We start from the raw sequence: 16,936 nt of genomic DNA, 5'->3' as shown, positions 1-16,936 counted from the left end.
CCAACACGATCACATCGCAGATCCGACCAACTATACATCATCGCATAGTATCGTACAGTATAGCATAGTATAGTATAGTACGGTTTAACAAGTGCTCGGCGGTACGAGTTCTGTTTAGCGTTGATCCGCGTTGATTTAGATTTATGTTTTGATTTTTCGTCGTTTCTGTAAACGAGTGTTTCGGTTAATTGCCAGTTGTTCAAAGGCTTTTTTGCACCAGCTATTTTCGATTATACTGGTTATTTGGATATTGCACGAATAGAAGTGCATTCATTCCTGTTAAAAAGAAGGGTTTCATAAACCTAAAACGGTAAGTGAACAACCCATATTTTTGTTTTGTGTTTTTATTTTTTTTTTTGGGCTAATTAGCCAGCGGAAGTCGCGACGCTCAACTTTGGCAAATTAGTAAGTCGGGCATGAGTGCACAGATCGTTGAGTTCAGTTTAGCTAAGTTAAGTGGACTAACCCCCAATTAATTGCAGTTAAATTTAGCCAGCGACGCGCATCAAACGTCTGACGCAAATAATCGATCGGAAGACCAAAAATAGATCAGGAATAGTTCAAAGAGCACTGTTCTTCACTAGATATGAACCTCAGATAAACACAAGTATTTTTAAAGGAGTTAAATACATTTATTAACAAACATAACTTATATTTATATCTACAGATAAGATCCAAAGTATCTTTAGATATGAACTTATTTTTAAGAATTTTAAGACTTTGTACAATATTTACTTATCAGTGGACACATGGAACATTTCCAGTAGATATAACAATTTTATATCTGAAGATATAATCCTCATTGCCCACAACCATTTATATCATGGAAATATCTTAAGTCTTTGTACAATATTTACAATGCAGTGCTATAAATCCATTGAATATTATTTGTTTTGCAAGTGTCTTTAATGATAAGCAGCATAGAATGTGATAAAGAACATGGCTTTCAACCCACATCACTCATACGTCAAGTTGGTCAAGCTGATGTGTTGCCAAACAAAGATCAGTGACTTTTCTGACATTTGCACACCCCTGAGTAATTTTGAAAAATAAAGGTTATGCAGCAAAGTATTCTTAAAGATGATTACAAACATGAGATAAACAATTTTATAGCATTAAAGTTGTGATTAGCAGACGTATTAAAGTTTAAAAATAATTTAATAGCTAGTGCAAAACTGAGGAAAAATAAGGTTGGCAAGATTGACTGATATTGGTTACATATTTAGAGTTAAGATAGATGAACCGACATATTTATATACATATAATCAGTAAATTTGAATCAATATCAACTAAAATATTTGAAAACAAATATGGTTTTTGCTATTTAACTACTTTAGAAACCTTTAACTCTCTTTCTGTTTTTCCCTTAAAAAATCACGTTAAATTTTCTCTGTAAAAATCAAATTATTTCAACCTCTCTTGTTTTCTTTAGTCCAATACGTATATTTAATTATCACTTCGCGTGGAAAATTGCATTAAAAATTGCCAGTTGCAGTTGCACTAACACATTGTGAGTCTGAAAACAGTTGGACAATATAAATTTTCCTCCAGCTCGGAATGTCGCGAGTGCCAAGAACTTTTCCACTCCAAAATTCACTGCCAGAGGGGCTAAGCCAGACAGTCGAAAACTCCAGTTTCGAAAACGAAATGATTAAGCGGAGCAAGGCCATCGGCTTTTATAAGCAAGCCAGTTAGAAGTCGTTTGGGCCAGGCCAAGATTCCACTGCCAACCAGAAAGCCACCGCTGCTGACAATTGAAATTTGTATTCCACGGCGGCGAGTCTCAAGTGCTGCAAAACAGCTAAGGCCAAGCGGTTTGGCCTGGCTCATTGAACTTGGCTAACTCTCGAGAGTCTAGACGGCTAAAAGCCACAGTGAGTGAGACACCAGTGAGTAAATAGTAACACAATCACAAGCGAAGAAACCAAAACAAAAAGCCGGGAGAGTCGCGTGCTGCTTTCAATTCATATTCCGCTGGCGTTCACGTGAACAAAATTCAAGCGATTCATGGGGAATTCTTGGCTCAACAAAATTTTCAAAAATTATTTATAGACAGCTGCATGTGAAACCAAAAAAAAATGAAGGCAAATAGAAAGGAAAAGGCCCTGTAAATCATCTGCAGCCGAGTCAAAACAAATTGGCAAATTGCAAATTGTCAAATAAAATTAATTTATTAGTGTGATGCGAATGGGGTATGCCAATCCAGTTAAAACCGCCTGCACTTCATTATTAAAACAAACTAAAGAGGTTTGTTTTGTTTGAGCTTGGTTGAAATAAATTATGGAAATTATTTCTGCGAATTCGGTTTTGCGTGAATTTTGGCCTTTGTCTATTTTTGGTGATGATCCGATGAGTAAGCCGGAATTAGACTATTAGAAAGTTATATATGTGGTAGCTTTATTGTTAAAGAATTTCCCATAAAAAATGTTAATAGCAAATGTTTGAATTGTTTTGTCCATTAAAACTCAGTCATAACTAATGAAACAGGATTTAGTCATTTTTAAATTAAAGCTTTTACCATTTGAATAAATAAATACAAATGTTTTACTGCTATACCCCTATTAATATATTACTCATACGCCCAGTTAAATTAGTTTAATAATAGCTATACAATTTTTTTTTAACCCATAGCTTTTGAAAACTTAGAATTTCCCATAAAATCATTATATATGCAAGGGAACAATTATCCCACTCATAAATAAATTGCACTGCATAGTTTTCCCATGTGAAGATATTACTCATGCGTTCCCAAAACTCAATTTAGTATAATCACTGTCAAGAGCTCCCCGGAGATCGGTTAATGACTTCCGCATTTCTCAGTCTTTGTAAGTGGTACATGAAAAGCCGCCGTTCTTGAGATTATGCAGAGAGTCATTCAGGTTATAGATCTAGTCTGGGAGGCTTATGAGGAAGGAGAACCGAAGACCGACTTGCATATCATATCGTTATATATCTGATCTGCAGATATCACGATATCACGACGATAATTGCTAAAAGGCACGATCATAACACGAAAACAGAGAACAAGACAAGATTGGGGGAATTTGCCAAAATGTCCATATCTCTCGGGTAGATGAGATTATCTTAACTGGAAGCTGTAAAGTCTCAAATTGCCCATTGTCACAGAGATACATATTTTCTAATTAAGCATCATGGGCTGAGATATGGCGACATTAAGGGGCGGAACGATTAGGGCGGATAACAAAGTCCGATTCTACAGACAAGTGACACTAAAATTGGCCTTTGTTATTCGATTCGTTCTATTTTAGCACGTCTCAGAACGAATTGCACGAATTGTCAGGTACTACTCGTAATACCCTTAAATTCGGAGGGGAATGGACGACGGGCCAATGCTTCGCTAGCACTGAACTTGACATTGCCGAGGTCTGCATTCAATTTAGAAATATGTCAGCGGCACTGACTATTTTCAGAGCACCGTGCACATCACGCACTTGTTGCGCCACTGATGCGGATGCAGATGTAGATAAAACTGTGGCATACGGGGATCATCTGATAGAGATAATTGTTCAAAGGAGTGACATTAAACTAAGTAACTTAATAGCTACTTTAAGTTGGTTAAAAGGAGTTGTTTTGAGAGGCTGTAGCACATAAGAAATAGGTGATTTTCTTCAATCAATTATCACAAAAAAGTTTGTTGTTACTACATTTTAGCAGCTATTCAACACATATATTAAATGAGTTTCCCGTCTGAGTTTAGTCGTGTTTTTCTCCGAAATAATTTTATTTTACTTAAAATAGCTCTAATATGAAAAAAAAAACAGTTTTTTTTAAAGAATTTATATTTTTTATTTTAACATATGATAAATTGTTTAAACAAGAAATAATGTTATTGCATATTTTCGACCCGTGAAATTCCTGTAACCATGTAAAAATATAACATTTGTTTTTAAATAGCTTTTAATAGTTTAAGGTGATTTAAAATATACGTTATTAGTATTAGTTTTTAATACATTCAAATTGTAATCACCTAAAACATCAGAGCAAACGCTCTATAAAACTAAGTTTTGCCACTTGGGATAAAGACAAACATAAATTTCTATATTTATACGCCTTCTTTAAATTAAACACCACCTCAGGAGGGAAAAGGTTAGAATTGTTAACCGTTTATTTTATTTTATTTTGAACGTCTGCCTAATACATATGCTGACATGTTATTTAAAATACCTTACTATGCGCTAATTAAAAAGAAAATTATCTATTAAATAGTTTTGTTTTAGAAATGCAAATAATTCGATTTTGTTGTTTTGCTAGAGATAATATATTTATACTGCAATTCTTTTAGCACATCAATTTAATTCGTATTTATATGTTCTCTTATAGTCATGACTAAGAATGGCCTCAGCAATGCGGCTTATGTCAGCGATCATGCAGACAAATTGGAGCTGGCCGAGAAGGGTCAGAAGAACAAGGCCATAGTGGCCAAGGATCCCGACTACAATCCCTACCACCATCGGGATGTGGAGCATCCCACCACGTAAGTATAGCTATAATAGCCCTATAAAATATTATATATATTAATTAAAAACTTTTTACTTTTAGAAATTCTGAGACCCTGTTCCATTTGTTGAAGGGTTCTCTGGGAACTGGCATTCTGGCCATGCCGAATGCTTTTCGTAACTCCGGCTATATTACAGGGGCCATTGGCACCATCGTCATTGGCTTCATTTGCACTTTCTGCATCCATCAGTTGATCAAGGCGCAGTATGAACTATGCCGTAGGAAAAAGGTTAGTTAGGAGTATACCCCAGATTTATGTATTCCAGATTAATAGAGTTTTTTTTGATCAGATGCCCAGCATGAACTATCCAATGGTGGCGGAGACAGCCATGGGAGAAGGTCCAAAATTCTTCCGTTTCTTCGCTCCATATATTGGCACTGTGGTGAATACTTTCCTGCTGATCTACCAACTGGGCACATGCTGCGTATACGTGGTTTTTGTGGCCTCCAACATCAAGGCCATTGTGGATGCAGTGGCTGACACCAATATCGATGTGCGACTCTGCATGATCATCATATTGCTGCCTCTAATCCTGATCAACTGGGTCCGCAATCTGAAGTATCTGGCTCCTTTCTCTACATTGGCTAATGCCATCACCATGGTCTCCTTTGGCATTATCTGCTACTATATCTTCCGGGAACCGGTCACCACAGAGGGCAAGGATGCCTTTGGAAAACCCTCCAATTTCCCGCTTTTCTTCGGCACAGTTTTGTTTGCTCTTGAGGCTATTGGCGTGATCCTGCCATTGGAGAATGAGATGAAAACCCCGCAGAAATTCGGTGGCAGTTGTGGAGTCCTCAACGTATCCATGGTGCTCATTGTGTTCCTCTACGTGGGCATGGGTCTGTTTGGTTATCTTAACTATGGATCCGCGGTTTTGGGTTCCATTACTCTTAATATGCCAGAGCATGAAGTGTAAGTTTACCTTAAAGTAGTCTTCCTAGTATTCTTTAATTAAAAGACTCCTCTTTCAGACTTTCCATGTGCGTCAAGGGAATGCTGGCCTTTGCCATCTATATAACCCATGGATTGGCTTGCTATGTGGCCATAGATATTACCTGGAACGATTATGTGGCCAAGCGTTTGGGAGCCCAACGTAATGCCCTGTTTTGGGAGTACGCCGTGCGGACAATCCTTGTCCTGATGACCTGTAAGTTTCCGCTCTTTGGTTTTAGACAAATATTATATCTTAAGATCTTAAAGATTACAGCTTTCACTTTTTTAGCTTATCCTTAAGATCCAAGACTTACAAAAACATTTTAGAATGTTTAGGTTTCTATAAAAAATATTACATTTTACTGTTTAAAATTGGTCAAAATATAATACTTTATTGTGCAGGATATATAATATCAAATATCTGTCTTTCAAACAATTTATTCGTGACCGTTTTTTACATCATGATTTTTTTGCGAAAATTGACCAAAATAAGTTTTGAATGCTAATAGATTTCAAATAAAATAATGCTATTTTTGTGAAAGATTCAAGACGCGATCTACTTTTGATCTCAAAACTGAAAAAAACTTAGAAGATATAAGCCTTTAAATAGTTACCCATCATGAATTATAAACCGGTATTTTATTATTTGTATTCACAGTCCTTCTGGCCGTGGCCATTCCCAACCTGGAGCTGTTCATCTCCCTGTTTGGAGCTCTGTGCCTTTCTGCCTTGGGTCTAGCTTTCCCGGCCCTCATCCAGATCTGCACGCATTGGTACACGACAAAGGGAATCGGAAAGGTGTGGCTAGTGTTGAGTGAGTAATCCTACAAAGTACTTAACAAAATCCATAATCTAAACGGCAATCCTTACAGGCAACTTTGTGCTCATCATTGTGGGCATCCTGGGCCTGGTAATCGGCACGTACACCTCGCTCAAAGAGATCGTGCTGACCTTCTCCGAGTAGTCAACATATTCATGAACCCAAATCCGCCAGCGGGCATTCCAATTCAAGCGAAAGTATTATGAGCAATCGAAAGATATTGAAATCTGTAGACATTCGCAGCGCAGCACAAATGACAAGATACAGATACAACTAAAGTTAGAGATACAGTTTACATGTGTAAACTTCTTACTCAGAACTATTTGTTGTGTATTTGTATAGAATTTATCAGATTTGTGATATTTTTAAGCATCGTGCCCAAGAATCTGTACAACAAGTGTGTGTATATCATAATATCTCTTTATATAGTAGATAACGTCTTGATAAGTAGTTTAGTGCCAAGTCACATCTTTATAAGTCATATTTAAAGAACGATAGCAAGCATATTAATAAAAATATATTGCCATATTAAGATACGCCCTGGGGGATCTTTTGGGTGACTATGTAATCCTTTAGAGTCTGGCAGAGTCTCCTGGCTCCGTCCACCAGTTTTTCCTTCGGATAGAACGCGATGGACAATCGGAAGAACTGCTTACCAGATTGTCCATCCACAGAAAAACGTGGTCCTGCTATAAAGTAAATCTTCTGATGCTCCAGGCAGTACTTGAGAAACTCTCGGGAATCCAGGCAATCGGGGATTCGCACCCAAATGAAGTATCCTCCAGTGGGACTTACTAACTTGCAACATTGGGGCAGCTCATCGCGCAGAACCTGCGTGGTGGCCAGCATTCGCTCCTTGTAGGCCTCATAAAATACAGCTATCTGCTTTTGGGCCAACTTCAGCTCGAAGAGACTCTCGACAATTCCGGATGTATAGTTGTTGAAACATCCCCCACTGTTTGCAAATCCACATCCATCCAGGATCGGTTTTAGACGCGCAGGAACTTCCAACCAACCCAGGCGAACGCCAGGACCCAGAATCTTAGAGAAACTGCCATTGGAAATGACATGGCCTGCGAAGTCGGCATCCTTTCTATCATCGTAGGACATCAGGCGGGAGTGGGTCGGTTTTTCACCATAGTGCAGAATGTTATAGACATCATCGCAGACCACCAGGAAGTCGAACTTGCGAGCCAGTTGCACAATTCCACGACAAACCTCTGAAAAATATAAATATAAATGTAAATAGAAGAGTTTTAAATATTTTATAATAGGATTCCGAGAACTAAACTCACCTGGCGAGAATAAAATCCCCGTTGGGTTATGATAGGTAGGAATCGTGTAGTACATTCCCCAGAACTCTTTCTTTTCCGAACTGAAACGCCTTTTAGAAACCTGCTCCTCAAGATCATTAAGATCCACCCCATCATCGTTTAGTTTTACAGGAACTATGGTTAAACTATTAAAGTGCTTTATACTATCCAAAGCAATCATATATGAGTACTCATCCACGAATACAAATCCCTGTAAGTCTATCATCGTGGAGAGAAGTAGGTGAAGGCCCTGAGTAGCTCCTGTGGTAATCATTAGATCCTCACTAAAACCAAAACCACAAAGTTAGATAGTTAAATGTTAAAGCCACAAGAGCCGCATAAGATTACCAGTTGACGGGGCTTTCAAACATTTCTGTGAAATAGGTGGATATCTCACGGCGCACCTCAAACGTACCACTCGTGGGTCCATATTGAAAAATCAGCGACTGATTGTCCCGCTTTTCGCGTTCCTAAAAGAAGATTGCCCAGAAGGTCATTGATAAAGAGAGCGGGTTGCGTAAGAGATTTACTAACCAGACAATGATCCGTGGCCTTCCTGAAGCTGTCGCAGTTGGAGCTCAGGAGATCAGTTCCCGGAGCACCCACGCCGAGATTGAGGATGTTGGGTTGGTAAACATTCCAGTCGCCTCCATCGAAGAGGTGCTTTAGTTTTCGATCTTGATTGCTCTTCGCCATGTTTAGCGTGTAGTTCCAGGCATACTAATGTCTTATCTGTGCGCTGGGTACTCGCATTTATTAAAAACAATGGGAAAACTTTTAACATTTTCGTGTTATACCTATTACTTGTAAAAGCTAGGGGTATAAGCTTTTATAGACAAAAGAAATGCTTTAAATTCTTATTAGTATTCAGACTAGAAACGAAAGCTAATTTAGTTTAACTTAACGTTATAATATGTCCTTTTTAAAATACTATATTATTATATATGACGTGGAAAATTAAAATGATTTTGAATTACTTTATTAATTAATTTTTTTATTAGTATTACCATTAAAAACTTGTGTCTCATATTAATAAGTCCTACAAACAGCTTATCTTACACACATTTAAAACAAAAGTTTGAGAAACCTTTTTTAAACTAAGATACAGCTTTATATTTTATTAAAAAATAACTAAATTATATTAACCAAAAGAAAACCTAAAACTTTTCTATCAAAATTTATTTCGAAAATTTGAGTTCCCATATTAATTTAACTAAACTTAAAGCCATTGGAAAAATAATAAAAACAAAGTTGGAAAAAGGCAGATTTTAGCTAAATAGAGGATATGTAACGGTCGAGTATCGCATTTACTTTATTTAAACGCGTTTCGTTGCGAATTCCACAAGGTCCAATTGGAATTGCCATTCCCAGGGCAACGCCAACAACAGCTGATTACAGCAATTACTTTGTTTTTGGAAAACTCGGAAAATCACAACTCCCTTCAAGTAAACATGGAACAACCAACAACCAGCGCTGCTGCTGCGGCACAGGACCCCAATCTTTTCCTGGACTCCCCACAACACGGACCAACTTTATCCAGCGCCTCCAGTTTCGAGGCTCTGACGCGTCACGACCCGAACCTCAGTCGCCTTGCCACGAAAATGTTCAACAAAACGGAGGAGTACATCACCCACGAACTGAACGCTCCTCTAGAGGATTATAAGCTACTGGAGGAGATGAACAAGGCCACAATTGCCAAGTACAAGGATATGCGGCAGATTGCTGAGAATCTTAACACATCAACTAGTGAATTGAGCCTTAAGTTCCAGCAATTGGCTCCAATGATGCAGCAAATCGACGAAATCTCCGATACGGTGGACAAACTGGAGGCGGCGGCCTATAAACTAGATGCCTATAGCATAGCCCTGGAAAACCGGGTCAAGGTCGTGCTCCAAAGGAAATCTGGTGGCAGCCAAGTGGCACAGTAAGACTACTCATTTACAAAGGCTTTATGGTACATTTATTACAGTAATTTTATGTCAACCAAGTAATAGTTTAAATATAATCGCAATTATGTTAAGGAATATCAAAGGAACTGAAAATGGGAAGAGGGTAAAGATGTAGAAAGTTTTCAGGGATTACAATATATAATACTTACTTTTTGCCACTGTGCGAATAGAACGGATGAGATTCAGCACCTGATCCTTGGCAGTGGGTGCTCCAAAATCCTGCTGACCCGCCTGTCGTCCCCAGCCAACTAAAAAATGTGCCAAATTTGTAACATCGTGGCAAAGGGAGCCAAAAATTAAAGTGGAAACTCACACTTGGCCAGGAAACGCTCCTCGTGCAGAATGCACACTGCATTCAGGCAGAGGAGTGTGGATTCGATCAGCGTCCAAAGAGTAAACATTTTTGTGCCAAATTACGCTTACTTACATCAAAATAAACCAAAATCGGCGAATAATTGTTGACGTCAGTGATGCCGACTTGCCATTCTCTGCAAGCGCGGAAACAGCTGATTGGATGTGCTTATTGTGAATGGTTAAATATCAAAAAGAATTGCGCGCCAATTGGAAATTTGATTTTGTGTTTGTACTGTCCTTTATTAACTAAAAAAATAATTAAACATGAATGGTATATTTATTGAGCCCAAGGTAATACACCCAATGCACATTTAGACCAATCGTTATCTGTAAAGAATGAGAAAAAATAAATTATTAAAAATAACTTAAAAATTTTTTAAAACTTTAAAATTGTGGACTGAATAAAAATACAATTTTGAGTAATTCCACAAGGATTGTTTCAAATGTTTCCAAATATAAACCAAATAAAACCCACCGTTCTCCATTTTCCAAATGCCCAAATCTGAGGATTCTAGATTGCTGAAGTTATTGCTTTTACTTTGAGCTGCTTTGGCAACAAGCTTTTCCAGGAATTCCAGGTTATAACTCTCCACCGGGGTACTCCTATCCTCCACTTTATACTCCGTTTTGTACCCCATTAATCTAATGTCACAGAGTTCGGTCAAATCCGTTATTTGCGACTTGCTATAAGGAGGATCCGCAAGGGGTAATAACCTAAGGAAACTCCGTAAATATTATTACAACATTCATGTTAAGAACAATCGAAGCTTACCCTTTAAGTATTGGCCCTGAGTATTTATTGAAAGGACCAACACGCTGCAAAATAAACTCCCGCTCAAAGACCAACGTTCTTGACTTCTTTGGATTATCTCCAAAAATAAGGGTAAGGGAGGGATCTACATTTGAATGTACTAAAAGACTGCGCATGGTTTTCGATATCTTATCCGTGTTAAGAGATGAAAAATCCGCTGGTTTTAATTTATCGTTCTAGAAAAGAAGTGGAACAATTAGCATATATATTTTATGAATCTCCTACTTATACAAACCAAATCTAGTTCCCCTTTGTACATCCGTTTCATCCGGAACAGCATTGCAAATGTTTCAATCATCTTGGTGGCCCAATAGCTGGCTCCCAGTCGTCTATTTTCTGTCTCGTTTGTGTTTTCAGTTAACTGCACTAGAGCCGCAAATAAGTTTTCGATATATCCTTGCATGGCTAGAAGTCTGAAAAGTCCTTGCGTGGCTGAAATGAGAGCATCCTCGTTGTCATCAATTTGCAAGCCAGCTCCAAGGAAGTATTCCATTTTAAGCAGGCAGCGAGTGTAAATGTCCGTCAACGCTTTCATAGAAGTGGACTCCTTTTTAACCAGCGCACTCAGATCATTTACTACCGCATCGAGTATTTCCTTCGATGTCTTTGCCTTCTTGCTAGAGGAGAAAACCCGAATCTTGTTAAATTCTGCGCTGGATTTAAGTTTGCTGATGGCCTTAAGTTTCTCCGCACCCTTGAGATGGCACTCCAGGGTCAGATCGTAGATCTCTAAAAGACTGTTCACAGCATTTTCAAACTTAATCTTGTCCTTGCGCTGCAGCTTGCCGGCATCTAAATTTGACATTGTCTCCTTGTGTGGCAGCCAGTAGTAGGTGCGCAGCCACTCCAGGCAATGTTCTGAGGTGTTCCTTAGGACTTCCACTGGCGGCAGCTCCTGTCCGTGGGCGCACAAGTGCCGCAGATCCACGATAAACGACTGGAGTCCCAGTTCCTTGGCCGTTTCGTACATGCTGCTCATATTGTGACCCTGGATGATAGATGACATGAAGTTGTAAAATCGATTGAAGGCACTGGCATAGGTGCTCTGTATCTTTGAGTTTTCCTCCTGATCGTCCAGTTGAGCCTGGACGAGCACCGAAGTGGCCAAAACAGCCGCCGGGCAGAGGTTTCCTCTTCGCAGATTCCAAATGCGAATTTTACTGAGTGCCAGGCGCCGGTTGGCGGGTGTAGATGTTTTGCCAAATAACCAGTCATAAGTAGTTTTGAATTCTAGTCTACAAATTGTATAGTTTAATTAATAACTTAAAGTTTTTTTTTTAGTTTTATTTACGCACGTGTCTCGCCAAGGGGTGACCACAGTTCGTTGTTTTACTGTTGCAGGCGGTGTGGCTGGGGCAGCTTTAGCTTTCTGCACTTTTCCCTTTTCTGGACTTTTCTTTTTAACTGCTGGCTTTCCCTTTTTTGCAACAGCCATGATAGTTTTTTTTAAAGAAAAACTCAAAGCAAAACAAACCGCTTATAAAAACGCAACAATTGTGATGGTGTTGTAAAGCGACAACAACTAGTTGCTCCTAGTGCTGCTGGTTAAGAATATCTTTTTTTAAATTAAACAGAGAACTTTTTAAAACAACAATTAACATAAATTAAACACAGAGCATCATGCTTTATTCGAAAACATGTTTATGTTTAATTTACAATAGGTTTAATAAGTTTTTCGTTTTTCTTAAAATCTAGCTATATATTGTATGATTTTTGTGATTTGGCTACTTTAAGCTTTCCTTCGTTTGCCAACACTGCCGACGTCCAACAGCTGATCGCGCCAACAAGACGCAGCCGGATCTGTGTGAATGGTAAAATAAAAATTGGAGCCAAAAATAATAATTTCTTCTTGCTCAATTGTTGAGCCAATTCCCGCACCCCGTCAAGAGAATAATTTCCTGGGAAAACCTATATCTTTTCCCAAAATAATCAAGGCAACAACACATGCATTTCGTCCAACATCCTGTCATCATCAACAACAACAACGTGGTGGACATACTGCATCCGGAAAATATCGAATTCGATGGGCCACCAGTGGCGCGGAAAATGATAATTGGGTCGTTTTCGATGTTTGTGATCTTCTCGTACCTGCAGATGCTCTACATCCTGGTGGCCATCTACCTGGCGTTGCATCACGCCCACCATTAGGTTGATATCTATAAATGTATCACTTTGTTTCCGAGCAGACTCCGGAGCTCAGGCTCTCGGCGGATGCACTGGTCACTAGCCACGTAACGCAGTACCTCAAGAGCTTCCAGCTGGAGGCAGTGCGCTTCCTTTACGATCGTCTGGCCAAGCGGGAGTTCTGCATTCTAAACGATGAAAGTGGTCTTGGAAAATCGGCCACGGTGGCGGCACTTCTTAGTGCCATTGATCCCGCCAAGAAAACACTTATAGCGCTTCAGAATGATGAGCAACTGCTCGCCGGATGGCGGTTTCATCTGGACACACTGACCGACCTGCAGGTGTGCACTATTCAAGGAGTGCAAGGTATGATTTTTTATTTTCAAACCTTGATAAAAGTTTTATACTATATTTTTTAATACATTTCTCTAGGGAAAAGGGATAGCACATTACATTTTGCTTCATTTATAAGAATGAATTTTAAAAGAAAGTTAAGCTTGGCATAACTTTTAAATGAATCACAAAAACATGATTAATAGTTTTGTTTTAGTCTTGACAGTTTTTCATTATATTTCGCAATAAAACGAAACACGCAAAATATTTAACTTAAATCTAAGATGATGTGTTTTTTATGTTAACACATGTTAATTATTTTAAGGTAATTTTCACTAAATATAGTTTATTATTTTATAGACACCACAGACTCCCCACACAATGTTTACCTGGCGAAATGGAGCCAGTTGCGTAGCATAGGAGATCTTAGCCGCCTCAAGTTCGACTACGTTATGGTGGACAATCGCGGGCACTCGCTGAACAACAGCTTCTGCACCTCCATGCTGCTCAAGCATTTCGAGGGACGGGTAAACGTTGTTATCTCCAGTGTTGACATTACGGTGAGGCAATGCAATCATAATTGGCTCACATGGAGCTTTAATTCTTTTGGTTTTTCTTTCTGCAGTCCGATGTGAAGTTGCTATACAATGTACTGCGGTTGGGTGGTCGTCTGGAGCATCAGTACAGAAGCTTCCAGAGCTTCGATCGCAGGTTCCACATACCAGATCCCAAGGAGGTGTTTAGCAAGCGCATAGATCTCGAAGAGTACTACAAGCAGCGAGGATTCCTCAGCGAGTATATTAAGTAGGTGACCCCGTAAACGTCTTTAATCTTATCTCTAGATAATTCTGATCGAGTCGTTCGAGTTCTTCATTGGAATTATCAAAAGAATTATTTTTATGTTATTTAATTTATATAATATATTTTAGGGACTTCCGTTTGCGACGTTTCCGTCATCAGTTCGACAAAAGCTTGCCGCTCGTAGCACCTGAGCAATACAGGCACAATCTGAACCTGTGGTTGGCTTCAAAAAATAGTCAGAGCACGCTAAGTGGCTCCTCGGAAGTCTGCTCAACAATCGCCTCCATAGATAATAATCCGGCTCTGCAAAACGAAACAGTGCAGTCTGAAGACACGGATAAGTTATCCGAGCACAGCGTGGATGAAGTGGTGGCCATGTCGCCGCTGGTCTTTGAATCCTCTGACTCTGACGTTGAACCCATAACAGTGGAACCTGCTGCTGATCAAAATCAAATCCTGATAGTTTCTAGCGATGATTGCGAGATTGTGACGCCTCCAAACACACCGCCAAATCGAACGCCCACCTCAAACGAATCACCAAGAATGAAATCTAAGAAGAAATTTAGTAAGCGGAAGTCAGGACAGAAAAAAGCCGATCTCACCGATTCGGAGGAAGAGGATGCAGTTGTGGAAGTGGCACCCAAAAAGATAACTCGCGCGGCAACAGCTACCTTTACTCCCAAGACAAGGAAGCTCAATGTGCGTGTGCTAAGGGTTTCCATGGATACCTTAAGCACACCTCTGGCAGAAACTGCTCCTGCGTTTGTCACGCCCAAAACAGAGCCCTCGGTTAGTAGGAAAAAAAAGAAACTGCAACCTGCCAGTCCAATAGATATCGGTCGTCCGGCCACTCGAGGTATGCAGCGCTTAACACGATCCGCTGAGTCTAAAATTAACAGCAAGTACTTGAAACACCGCACACTGGATGATGTCAAGCGGAGTACCCCAAAAAGAATCAAGGCTGAGGGAAATCAAACGCCCAAGACAAGCAAACCCAGGGTGAAGCAGGAAGCCAAGGAAAAGCTTGTTGCCAAGCAAGGAAAAGTGCAGAAAACCCCGGTAAAGCCTACGCAGGAAACTCCCAAAAGAAAGGTAGGACGTCCGAGGAAAAGCCCGTCGGAACCGGAAGATGCAAAGAAAACGAAGCCTAAGCCAAGCCTTAAACCTTTGCCTCCCACTCCACAAGTCCTTAGCGGTAGTTCCCTGTCCTCGGAGTACATGCAATGTGCTCAGCGAATCCCCGACAACTTAGATGCCATTGTGTCTCCTGCTTTTCGGGTGCCCTTCACCCCTCAGCAAACACCTTTGCTGCTAACTTTGCCGTCTGCTTTTAATTTGCTCAACGACTCGGAGATGGTGGCCATTCCGCTGTCGAAAGAACAAGCGGAAACTGTGGTGATCAACAGTTCCCACGATGAAAGTTCTCCGCAGGATCCACCACAAAGTCGACGTACTAAGGCTTTGAAAAGGAAGCGCAAACCAGAGACGCCTGTAAGTTCAAGTTTTGGCGGAGGCTTGGGTCTGCCACCGCTCAAGAGAAGTGCCAACAAATCACCGGATCTGTTCAGCATCTCCTCGGAACCTTCGCAGATTCCTTTGGCACAGCCGCGACCCTCCTCTCCCTTTGAGGGTTTTAAAATATTTGGCTCAGAAGTGAAGCAATTCCAGCAGCAGCATGCCAAAACAAATGTTTCAGCACCGAAAAAAAAACGTGATCGTTCTTGTTTGGATATTTTAGAGCAAATGTTTGAGCCACGACAGCAGCACCAGGAGAAAACTAGTCCCAAAGTCTTGCCCACCTTGCCGCTAACTCAGAAAGATGATGTGGCACAACCCCTTACCCAGAGGAGGAGAACCCTGTTGGAAGATGACTTCTTTGAGATCACCAACAATGGCCAATTTGGCAGTCGAATGAGGTTAAATTCCTCTGGAGATGTATCACCCGTGCAACAAGATCAACAGTCCGCCAGGCCGACGCAGGCCAATAAAATCACCAATTACTTGATAGGTTCTGGAATCACCCAGGAAAAGACGCAGCCTAATAGTGGAAATCGCAACTCCATCGTTGCATCGCTGCGGAAGTCCCCCAAGTCACCAAAACAGCAAGGGAAATCCACGCAGGCCACCAAGCTTACTCGGTGGTTTGGCGCCGTTTTCGGAGGAGGAACTTCACAGACCAGCTCTGTGGAATCGGTTAGTGCACCAAGCACACCAGTGACTCCCTCAACGAGTGCAGCGGCATGTCAAACGCGATCAGCGAGGAGTGGTGGAGCTGCAGGGCCCACAAAAAGAAAGCGATTGGAACTGTTCAAATAAAGAGCAGGATAAATATAGCTTACTAAGGAAAACGTTAAGTTAACAAAATTCAATTAAGCTAGGTAAAGTCCTGCTTCCTGGATAAAAGCCATATTTTCACGAAAAGATTTCTAAAATAAGTTTTAAATGTTCACTTAGGTACTGTTATACCTTATTATCATATACGAAATTAAATTAAGAAGAAAGATCAGAAATCTTATCGTGAAAATGTAGCTTACATTTTTTAATCAAAAGAGACAGTTAACAGCATCCAAACTTCGACAAAAGACTTTTTTGTAGGTTGTAATATCAATGTGTGTACAATGTTAGCCGTAGAACATTACGAGCATCTGAGCAATTAACTAGCCAATTTAGTTAAATTTCTATTTTATGTGCACATTTCGAAGATCACTTTACCATACAATTAAAAAGACACTGAACATTATTTGCTATTATTTTTTGGAAACATAGACAGTCCCGTTTTATTGCCTAAAAGTAGGATTTAACATGAGAAAACTTATCTAATTTTCAAAACTTTTAGCTTATCATGAAGACAAAAAACGCGGCCTCAGTAATTTAAAACATTTTTATTATGTTGTACCTCATTCATTATTGTTTTAGTGTGTGCTCGCCATGATATACATATGCCAGTAATTAGGCGAGTTTTTTAGTTAAATTATT

General features: G+C 39.8%; 7 protein-coding genes across 7 annotated transcripts; 4 read left to right on the top strand and 3 right to left on the bottom strand.

Annotated features, from left to right (window-relative positions):
• Window positions 1-6,807, top strand: LOC108050463 (proton-coupled amino acid transporter-like protein CG1139). Its single transcript, XM_017132162.1, has 7 exons — window positions 1-310; window positions 4,342-4,495; window positions 4,561-4,747; window positions 4,809-5,434; window positions 5,494-5,669; window positions 6,114-6,269; window positions 6,328-6,807. The coding sequence occupies exons 2-7, from the start codon at window positions 4,344-4,346 to the stop codon at window positions 6,417-6,419; spliced, it is 1,389 nt and encodes a 462-aa protein (XP_016987651.1). The 5' UTR covers window positions 1-310; window positions 4,342-4,343; the 3' UTR covers window positions 6,420-6,807.
• On the bottom strand, window positions 6,676-8,387 carry LOC108050465 (2-aminoadipate transaminase). The gene is made up of 4 exons (XM_017132163.2): window positions 8,123-8,387; window positions 7,937-8,058; window positions 7,571-7,872; window positions 6,676-7,495 (listed from the first exon to the last, which is right to left on the bottom strand). Exons 1-4 carry the CDS (start codon window positions 8,282-8,284, stop codon window positions 6,804-6,806), a joined length of 1,278 nt encoding a protein of 425 aa, XP_016987652.1. The 5' UTR covers window positions 8,285-8,387; the 3' UTR covers window positions 6,676-6,803.
• Window positions 8,388-8,956: 569 nt separating this feature from the next.
• On the top strand, window positions 8,957-9,612 carry LOC108050439 (biogenesis of lysosome-related organelles complex 1 subunit 2). Its single transcript, XM_017132129.1, has one exon. The coding sequence runs from the start codon at window positions 9,040-9,042 to the stop codon at window positions 9,514-9,516; it is 477 nt and encodes a 158-aa protein (XP_016987618.1). The 5' UTR covers window positions 8,957-9,039; the 3' UTR covers window positions 9,517-9,612.
• On the bottom strand, window positions 9,526-10,059 carry LOC108050440 (immediate early response 3-interacting protein 1). Its single transcript, XM_017132130.2, has 3 exons — window positions 9,851-10,059; window positions 9,687-9,785; window positions 9,526-9,623 (listed from the first exon to the last, which is right to left on the bottom strand). Exons 1-3 carry the CDS (start codon window positions 9,936-9,938, stop codon window positions 9,568-9,570), a joined length of 243 nt encoding a protein of 80 aa, XP_016987619.1. The 5' UTR covers window positions 9,939-10,059; the 3' UTR covers window positions 9,526-9,567.
• A 93-nt stretch (window positions 10,060-10,152) lies between these two features.
• Window positions 10,153-12,256, bottom strand: LOC108050436. Its single transcript, XM_017132127.1, has 5 exons — window positions 11,998-12,256; window positions 10,938-11,937; window positions 10,664-10,878; window positions 10,367-10,605; window positions 10,153-10,218 (listed from the first exon to the last, which is right to left on the bottom strand). Exons 1-5 carry the CDS (start codon window positions 12,135-12,137, stop codon window positions 10,169-10,171), a joined length of 1,644 nt encoding a protein of 547 aa, XP_016987616.1. The 5' UTR covers window positions 12,138-12,256; the 3' UTR covers window positions 10,153-10,168.
• Window positions 12,257-12,474: 218 nt separating this feature from the next.
• Window positions 12,475-12,850, top strand: LOC108050441. Its single transcript, XM_017132132.2, has one exon. The coding sequence runs from the start codon at window positions 12,647-12,649 to the stop codon at window positions 12,848-12,850; it is 204 nt and encodes a 67-aa protein (XP_016987621.1). The 5' UTR covers window positions 12,475-12,646.
• A 14-nt stretch (window positions 12,851-12,864) lies between these two features.
• Window positions 12,865-16,700, top strand: LOC108050435 (protein suppressor of underreplication). Its single transcript, XM_017132126.2, has 4 exons — window positions 12,865-13,192; window positions 13,520-13,719; window positions 13,785-13,963; window positions 14,089-16,700. The coding sequence occupies exons 1-4, from the start codon at window positions 12,865-12,867 to the stop codon at window positions 16,274-16,276; spliced, it is 2,895 nt and encodes a 964-aa protein (XP_016987615.1). The 3' UTR covers window positions 16,277-16,700.
• The last annotated feature ends 236 nt before the right edge of the window (window positions 16,701-16,936 follow it).

The sequence above is a fragment of the Drosophila rhopaloa genome, unplaced genomic scaffold (genome assembly GCF_018152115.1).
Source record: "Drosophila rhopaloa isolate 14029-0021.01 unplaced genomic scaffold, ASM1815211v1 contig_163, whole genome shotgun sequence".
Lineage (NCBI taxonomy): Eukaryota > Metazoa > Arthropoda > Insecta > Diptera > Drosophilidae > Drosophila > Drosophila rhopaloa.
Note: the sequence above shows the minus strand (reverse complement) of the source record. Positions and strands in the feature narration are given on the sequence as shown.

Coding starts and splice junctions, on each gene's coding strand:
- LOC108050465 (XM_017132163.2), bottom strand. CDS start 8,284: ATGGCGAAGAGCAATCAAGATCGAAAACTAAAGCACCTCTTCGATGGA. Junction 8,059..8,122: donor AGGCCACGGATCATTGTCTG/GTTAGTAAATCT, acceptor ATCTTCTTTTAG/GAACGCGAAAAGCGGGACAA. Junction 7,496..7,570: donor GGGGATTTTATTCTCGCCAG/GTGAGTTTAGTT, acceptor TATATTTTTCAG/AGGTTTGTCGTGGAATTGTG.
- LOC108050440 (XM_017132130.2), bottom strand. CDS start 9,938: ATGTTTACTCTTTGGACGCTGATCGAATCCACACTCCTCTGCCTGAAT. Junction 9,786..9,850: donor GGAGCGTTTCCTGGCCAAGT/GTGAGTTTCCAC, acceptor CACATTTTTTAG/TTGGCTGGGGACGACAGGCG. Junction 9,624..9,686: donor TATTCGCACAGTGGCAAAAA/GTAAGTATTATA, acceptor TCCCATTTTCAG/TTCCTTTGATATTCCTTAAC.
- LOC108050435 (XM_017132126.2), top strand. CDS start 12,865: ATGTATCACTTTGTTTCCGAGCAGACTCCGGAGCTCAGGCTCTCGGCG. Junction 13,720..13,784: donor TCTCCAGTGTTGACATTACG/GTGAGGCAATGC, acceptor TTCTTTCTGCAG/TCCGATGTGAAGTTGCTATA. Junction 13,964..14,088: donor TTCCTCAGCGAGTATATTAA/GTAGGTGACCCC, acceptor AATATATTTTAG/GGACTTCCGTTTGCGACGTT.
- LOC108050441 (XM_017132132.2), top strand. CDS start 12,647: ATGCATTTCGTCCAACATCCTGTCATCATCAACAACAACAACGTGGTG.
- LOC108050436 (XM_017132127.1), bottom strand. CDS start 12,137: ATGGCTGTTGCAAAAAAGGGAAAGCCAGCAGTTAAAAAGAAAAGTCCA. Junction 10,879..10,937: donor ACAAAGGGGAACTAGATTTG/GTTTGTATAAGT, acceptor CTTCTTTTCTAG/AACGATAAATTAAAACCAGC. Junction 10,606..10,663: donor TCAGGGCCAATACTTAAAGG/GTAAGCTTCGAT, acceptor GAGTTTCCTTAG/GTTATTACCCCTTGCGGATC.
- LOC108050463 (XM_017132162.1), top strand. CDS start 4,344: ATGACTAAGAATGGCCTCAGCAATGCGGCTTATGTCAGCGATCATGCA. Junction 4,748..4,808: donor AACTATGCCGTAGGAAAAAG/GTTAGTTAGGAG, acceptor TTTTTTGATCAG/ATGCCCAGCATGAACTATCC. Junction 5,670..6,113: donor AATCCTTGTCCTGATGACCT/GTAAGTTTCCGC, acceptor TTGTATTCACAG/TCCTTCTGGCCGTGGCCATT.
- LOC108050439 (XM_017132129.1), top strand. CDS start 9,040: ATGGAACAACCAACAACCAGCGCTGCTGCTGCGGCACAGGACCCCAAT.